The 8,425-nt window shown below is 39.6% G+C and overlaps 1 protein-coding gene across 3 annotated transcripts in view; it reads right to left on the bottom strand.

The window, feature by feature from the left end:
* Nucleotides 1-333: 333 nt before the first annotated feature.
* The window catches only part of lpp (LIM domain containing preferred translocation partner in lipoma), a 155,679-nt gene continuing 147,587 nt past the window's right edge, over nucleotides 334-8,425 (bottom strand). For all 3 annotated transcript variants that reach the window (XM_073475942.1, XM_073475943.1, XM_073475944.1), the window contains one exon: nucleotides 334-6,473. In XM_073475942.1, the coding sequence (XP_073332043.1) occupies nucleotides 6,345-6,473 (129 nt within the window). In that variant the 3' untranslated portion in view covers nucleotides 334-6,344. The remainder of the gene's footprint in view (nucleotides 6,474-8,425) is intronic.

The raw sequence follows: 8,425 nt of genomic DNA, 5'->3' as shown, positions 1-8,425 counted from the left end.
TGTCAAGTTGCAGAATATGTCTACAAACCTGTTCCCTCGACCATACACAACACACACAGCTGAAACAATGAAAGGCATGAAGTGGGCAAAATATGGGAAAATATGAGAAAGAGTGGGAGAAAGAGAGTGTACACTGGATCTGATCTCAGAGGGGGGACTATTAAAAGTCCAGAACTCACAACCAATATTTGTATGCAACTATAATATAAACTATAATAAGTGGACTTCCTAGTACAGATTCAGACACAGATGATGCAGTTTGTTGAGCAGATACAGATATAATGGTGCCCTCTCTCATCCCCACTAAAAGCAAACAAAGACACACAGACGTGATGCTATTGCAAAGCTTTTATTGAAGAAAGAAAAACAACAACAGTTGACTACATGCCCTTTCAAAAGATCAAGAACAGATCAGATGCTTTATTTAACAACAGAGGGTCAAGCTCTTTAAGGAGAGTTTCACACTCAACACCATTTAGGACGCTGCTGCTGCGGCTTTAAGCACCGTGCCTGATGGAAACATCTACTGTATGGATTCAGAGTGGAGCCCAAACAAAAGGGATTTTCTTTATTTACTCTGCTAAGTAAACATGGCTAAGTCTTTGAGCGAGGCACGGCGCACTATGAAACACAAGGCAACAGTGTAGTGAGTCAATACCGCTGAGTCAAGGGCACTTTTAACAAACACGGGTAGAACAAAGACAGTAGACACAACAAATACACTGAACAAATAAAAAAATCATTAAAGGGTCTTTTCTTTATACTCAATGGTAGCATGAATCTTTTGGAGAAGATTCATGTCAGATGTGCTCCCACAAAGATGTGTGATGTGTAGACAGACTGTCCATCCAGATATACAAGAGAGTTTAATACAGCTCTGAAGGCACATTGACAACATAGATCAGAGGTTTGACTCTGTGCTCATGGACCAGACCAGGGTACGCTTTGTAAAAACATGTGCTAATAAGCCAATGATAACATTTTATTTAAAATCTTTAAAACCATAAAATGACATTAATCAGTACGAGTGTAATGTTTTACTTTTTACCGAGCAGTTTGCAGCCTATCATTTAAAATGCTGTTTATTTTCTGTACAAAGAAATCTGCTTTAAAAAGGTGCAATGTGTAAGAATTTAATTGAAAATGATTTGATGTTGTGACATATACTGTTTGTATTGTGTAAGAGAAACATCTACTGTAGTTAGCGTGCTAACCAGCTAGCCCCATCCCGTCCCGGTCCAAAGCTCCTGTTCTAGCTATGATAACGCCAATACTCCCCTGGTCCCTGAGCTCCCAGTCTGAACTGCCAGCTGCCTGGCTAACTGTGCTAACTAGCTAACGGCAGTTACAGTTAGCAGCAGTTAGTGGTGATATGCTGCCCTCTGTTTGTTGCGTATGAATTGAGACTGAACCAAAAACTGTAAACCTGTGGGTTGTAAAACCAAAACAAACAGCTTAAGGATGCTAAAAATGTTGAAAAAAAGTGAGAAATTCTCTGTAGGTTTGTCACCATGAGTAACCGTATTTACGTTACATAGATATTTGATCCATTGATATAAAAATATTATTTTGTGCTGCTTAAAATTACATATCTTGTGTATCGTTAAAGGTGCAATATGTAAGAATTGGCCACCTGTTGAATTAATTCCACCCAACAAATAAGGGCAGCATATCATCAGAGTCACTTCTACTTTTACATCCATGACTGCAGCTACTGTTAGCTTGTTAGCTCAGCTAGCTGTGCAGTTAGCTGGACTACCAGGGGGAGTGTTGGTGTTTACACTGCTAGTACAGGAGCTTTGGACCGCTTGGAGGAAGAGGTTTTCAGACCTGGGGCTAGCTGGTTAGCATGCTAACTTCAGTAGGCTAGATATCTCTACAACATAGACAAAGACGTCTTTTTTTCATTTTTGAACGTGCAAAAAAAAAAAATCTTGCATATTGCACCTTTACAAATGGTCAAAGTTATAACAGAATTGTTTTTTTTTTTATCAACTGCATATAATTTTAACACTGGTGCATCTTCTCCAACATGTGCTTTATTCTAATTGATGCCTATATTATACTGTAGTTTATAGTAGTTTCTGATTTGACGGCAGTAACACTACTGACAAAAGCAAACTTTCTGCAATTTTTTTTTTTTTTTTTTTTTCACAGATGTTGATGTTTGTAGCTCATAATTACCGTACGCTTCCTCACACTGTCACTAATTAAACACAACAAGAGAATGATTCAACTGTGGTCATGGACATGCCTGAAAGCACAGCAAATGGTCCTACTACATGTTGCTACAATATTGCAATGACACGTTTTCCTGTAGAGTTAGAACCAGAGGCAGAGCTGAATAATGTATACTGTTTTGGCTTCAGAAAAACTTGAAGACTATTGAAGAAAACCAAAGCACAAAGGTCCACTCACTAACTTTTTGAGCTGCTAAGACTGCATTGTTTTTAGAGACAGTTGGCTATGAAAAGTACCTGAATTAGAATTTTAAATGAGCATCACTGTACTACTTTTGTTCCGATACTGTTCTTAAAATCATCTGCTGCTGTTTTTTTGTCTCTGCTTGGTTAGTCTTTGAAATCCTCATTGCTGTTTTCATCACCAGATGTGAGATTCTGCTGTCTAACTATCCCGGCAGGTCAGAGAGCTCGTACTGACCTTTAAGAGACAGCCACCAGGAGACGCTAACTTAAATTATACTGCTAACTTAGCAACATCCATGTGAGCTGAAACCTAGCAACACGTGATGTAATGATATATAGTGTGTATTTTTTGTCCTCCGTTGCCCGACAACCAGCGTTAATCAGATGACTCACTGAGTCACACGACGAAGCTGTGAATCCACATATAGACCTAATGTAGCTGGTGTGATGTGATGCATGCATTTTTTATTTATTTTAATTTTTTATAACTGATAACAATAAAAGATGCTTGAAATGAATGATGTCACTGTTCATTAATAGGCTTATTAGCACAGTTATTAACAACGTGTCCCCCTGATTAAAACAATGCCACAGTCAACTTGATCACAACGACTCTGATGTAACCACACTTACTGATTACAGTAGATACTGTATATAGAGCGTTTTTTGTTTCTAATATCTATATGGCACTAAACACCACTTCTTAATGTGTGAAGATAACAGCACAGAGAAGTAAAGAGTCTTCTCTCTTTGTTCATAATATATTCATCCACATGCTCGGGGAATACTCTATCTGTGGACGACTGTAAACCAAACCAGCTAATAAATACACAAACCAATCCTTTACTCTAAAAAGGTACCCTGTGAAGTTTTCTTTTAAGAAATCAAACTTTCTCATGAAACAATTGCAAAGTCGATGGTTTGTATACTAATAATCCTAACCTCTGAAGATCCATATCTGCTCGCTCGTAGTATTTGTTCTTTCGACATTGCTACACTTCTTTGCATGTTACTGCCACCAACTCTCGATCAGCGGAAAAGCGGAAAAAGCAGCTGCAAAATATGTGGATCAAGTCAACGACGTGCTGATGAGACAATGGGTCTCGAGCATAGACATGTAAAAGGCCCCCCAACCACTCCTACGCAGGCGCAGGACCCCCAGACTGAAAGAGACACAAAAGGTTGTTTTTTCTTTGCAGTCGTTTTGCGTTTATTTGTGGTTGTTTTGCATCTTTTTGTCGTTGTGTTGCATGTCTTTGTGATTGTTTATGTCTCTGTGTCTTTGTAGTGCGTCTTTTTGTAGATGTATTGTGTCTCCTTGTGATTGTTTTGTGTGTCTTTGTAGTTGTTTTGCATCTTTTTGTAGTTTTTTTGTGTCTCCTTGTGATTGTTTGGTGTGTCTTTGTAGTTGTTTTACATCTTTTTGCAGTTTTTTTGTCTCCTTGTGGTTGTTTTGTGTGTCTTTGTAGTTGTTTTACATCTTTTTGTAGTTTTTTTGTGTCTCCTTGTGGTTGTTTTGTGTGTCTTTGTAGTTGTTTTACATCTTTTTGTAGTTTTTTTGCATCTCCTTGTGGTTGTTTGTCTCTTTGTATTCATTTTGTGTCTCTTTGTAGTCGAAATGCTAACAGTCACTTCATACAGAGGTTCTAATACTATCTACCCCCTTTGGCTCTGTCTCTGCATATACAGTAGGTCCGTGTGTGTGCAAAATTCAAACAAAATTGGGACCTGCTCATAAACATAAAGCTCCACAGCGCTACTAGTGATCAAAAAACTCCACAGGGTACCTTTAGTTCATCATCAAGTCTCACAACTCATGTTGCTCTACTAACTATGTCAAAGTAACCATCATATCTACTGGTCAGTGACTCTTGGATGGAACAAATAATAAAATCAGTCCTTTTGGGGAAAACTCTCACGGTCCCTTCTTAGCCCATCAACTTTAAACAAACAATATAAAAGACGAGCGTCAATGGTACAATCAATACTGACAAACAGCACAGTGACACACACACAGTCACACAGTACCAACAGCATAGTTTTGATTAGAGGATTGCTATAAGGACACTTATGCTTGAATCTGTACAGGTAAAATATTTCCTTATTCATAAAAATTTCTTATAAAGTGTCGATGCAATTAACATTAAAAATTGCATAGCCATCTCAAATCTGTTATCTTTACCAGACTGCTTACACTACAACCACTAATCTAATCTATGTCATTGTAAATGAAAGAAAAAGTTACATATTTATCTGCTCAAAATCTATATAATTAAACTCCAATATACGGCTGTATCTATATGAATGGAATGCCATGATTGTACTGTTCAGACAAACTAAATGATCTTTTGTGTACATAAAAGAAAATTCGATTGGAAGAGAAAAAAGAAAATATGTGGTCAATAGGAATTGCATTTGAAAGCTGCCTACTGAGGATCGTGTCTTTGTCACTGGGAATGACTATTTGTGATTCCTGCGGTCCCAATCTACGCCATGTTATGTTTTATATAGGTGCATACAAAACAAGTGCAGAGTAAATATGGCAAGTTTCAATTCAACTCTTTGGTGTTCAGTTAAGCAGAACTGTTTTGCAATAAAGATCCCCAGTGTGTAATTGTATCCCTATTCGTGTACCATGTGTGGATTTGCACTGTAATAAACACTAAAGAATAAAAACGTTCTGACCGACATACTGTACGCTCACGGTTTATCTACTGTAAATACTGCTAAAGCTAGAGTCAAACACACATCCTCCCATGATGTTTTTGCCTGCGGGGCAGATGTGTCACCTTGCATGGAGTCAGACTCCATTTTAGATCACAAGAACCAGCCAGACAGAAATATTTGGGCATGTGCGCCCTGGCTAGAACATGCCCATATAAGATAATGAAGATATGAGATAATAACACTGAGTGATGATGTATATTGCGACTGTTAACTGGTGGATTTGGAGAAATTTTAAGCAACAGGTTGACATTTTAGGAATATTAGTTTATTTACTTTCTTGTTAAGAGTAACATTGGACTATAGATGCTATTTTTCATACCTGCACAGTCAATAGAAGGCTACATCTTAAGCTTAGCTTAGCATGAAGACTGGAAACAGGGGGGAACAGCTAGACTGGCTCCATCCAAAAGTAACACAAAGCGGCTACAGCATCTCTAAGGTGCATTATGTAATAATTTTCCTTTAAAACATAAAAAAATTAACTAACATTAAAAGGCGTCCATGTACTGGGATGCAGAGACACCTCCTGAAAGCTAGCACCAGCACCCAAGGCTCCTCTGCTAGCGGTGTCAGCACAATACTCCGAGCTCCCAGTCTGGGCAGACTCGAGTCAACTAATAGGACCACTAGTTACTTGGCTAACTGTGCTAACTAGCTAACAGCAGCTGCAGTAAGTAGCAGTCAGCAGTACTCTGGTGTTATGCCGCCCTCTTATTTGTTTATTTCAACAGGTGGCTAATTCTTACATACTGCACCTTCAAGTCTCGGACTGTTTCCAATTATTACGCTCTGCTAAGATAACATTTAGCGTATAGACTTTAAATAAGACACCGATCTTCGGATGTTACTCAACAAGAAAGTGTGTTGGTGTATTTCCCAAAATCTTAAACCGCTGCTTTAAGAACAACACAGTTAAAAAAAAAAAACACACAGCCTCTTGTGCTGTGATTGTACCGAGTCAATAGATACATGTATGTACGCAGGTGAACATGTGATGCTATTTCTTGTTACTGAAAGTGAATATATATATGTAGAGGGATATATATGCATATGCTGAGGAATGCAAGCTTGTGTGGCTCTGTATGTTTGCAAGAGAAAAGAAAGAGAGAGGAAGAGAGAGAAAGACAGAGGGAGAGGGAGAGAGAGCGAGCGTTGGGTTATCACAGTGGAGGTGACCGGGCGGCGGGTCGCTCAGAGGTCAGTGGTGGCCTTGGCGGTAAGGGCCTGGATGCGGCTGGTGTTACAGTTTTTGCAGAGGACGTGTCCGTCCAGAGGGTAGCAGCCCTGGTTATCCCCCTCTGAGAGCAGAGAGCCACAGTCCTGCAGGACACAGATACTCTGTTAGTCCACAAACACAAACGGAGTCATTAGCCACGCTCACCGCTCAGGCACAGTCATACGCTCGCTGCGCTCACACTCTAAATGAAACATTTACTGCTGTTTATAAACTCAGCCCGTGTCAGGCTACGGGAGGCTCGCTGCAGAGAGCCTGTGAGGCTGAAGCCACTGTTTTGGTTTTCTACCAGCTGGTGAGTCTGGAGGGGCAACAACTGGTTCATACTGGGTAACAGTCAGACAAAAGATCTCTTTGTCTCAACACTCAAGGGTAAAAACGTTTTTAACTTCCTTTTTGGAGTGTTAATAGTTGGAACAAACAATTCTTTTAAATGTGATTATAAAAGTCGACTGTTACAGATTTTAAGATGACAATTTTTTTGTCCTGTCTCTCCGAGGAGGGGATTTGTTGATGTCCCCGACTTGTCTTTCTTTTATTTGTTTTTGTTCATTTCCCTGGCAGTTTTGGCTTATTGCTAGGAAGCAGTTGTGTTTTGTATTTAAATCTTTTTTTTACAAATAAAGGATGTTTTTTTTTAGCCATGCGAGCAGCCATGTGTGGCAACATGGGTCTATTGGTCGGTTGGTCCACCGCTTTGGTTCAGACTGCAACATCTCAACAACTGTTGGATGAACCACCAATTTCACAGATATTCATGGTCCTCAGAGGATGAATCATGACTCTGGTGATCTTCTGACCTTCAATGAGCATCATTTGTGGTTTAGGTGGAATATCTTAACATCTATTGGGTGGATTATTATGGGATTTGGTGCAGACATTCACGCCTGCCTCAGGAGTAATTATAATTACTTTGGTTATCCCTTCAATTGTCATCTAGTGCCATCATAACATCAACATGTTTTTTGGCCCAGTACTTTAATTTATGACACCTGCAACAACAATCCTCATCACCAAATGCTACCAAGATAAACTAAGATGGTGAATCAGGGTCAGTCAGGGTCATATTTCTAAGTGATCTGAACTGAACTTTACTGTGATCTGGACTCGGATTGGGATCAGGGTTAAAAAAAAATGTAATCGGGACCTGCCTAGAGTAGCATGCTAGCATGTTATTATCATCATTATGCACATATTAGCATGCTGATGTTAGCATTAAGCTCAAGAAATTGCAAGTACAACTGTATTTCCCTTTTTGAGCATAAATTATGTGATACCAGTGTTACATTTTATTGAATCATTTGATGTAGTAGACTCAACATATAATCTTCTCTCTCAGACACACCCAGTATCGCCTCCAGCATATTTAAGAAAATATGTGTGAAATTTAAAAAAAAAAAAATGTCTGTACGTATTTCTTGGGAGTTTTCTGTGGTGATTATTTTCTGATAACACCTGACAAAGATCTTTTGTTGGGCAGTCTACACTCTATTCACAGAGTAACAACCAAACAAACACACATCGCTTTGGCATTATTTTCTCATTGTCTTTGACACTTGGTTACACTCTTAACATCTCTGTCTCTCTGTCTCCCTCACACACACACACACACACACACACACACACACACACACACACACACACACACACACACACACACACACACACACACACACACACACACACACTCTGAGAAATACGACTCGGTCTACTCGTGTCTCCCTGGTGACAAAATTCTTCTCTTGTTGAGCCCCTTCAGCTGAACTAATCTGCTTTGCTTTCCTTTGACCTTTATGCCTGCCAAACGCTCTGTGTACTCACAGCGGCGTGGCTCTTTGACAATGTGACACGTTACTTCTCTTTTAGCCGGGCACGTAATGTCTCAGCGTCGCTTATCAGCCGGTGAGCGGCGGCTGACAGATTGGTTACTATGTAAGTCCGTGAACTTTGCAGAGGAGATGTGGAAAGCTATTTCCAGGCAGGTAAGAGTGGGATGATTCAGTCGTCTCGATGAAAAGGTGACTCTGGTGTGTACGTT

The sequence above is a fragment of the Pagrus major genome, chromosome 11 (genome assembly GCF_040436345.1).
Source record: "Pagrus major chromosome 11, Pma_NU_1.0".
In the NCBI taxonomy this organism is placed as follows: domain Eukaryota; kingdom Metazoa; phylum Chordata; class Actinopteri; order Spariformes; family Sparidae; genus Pagrus; species Pagrus major.
Note: the sequence above shows the minus strand (reverse complement) of the source record. Positions and strands in the feature narration are given on the sequence as shown.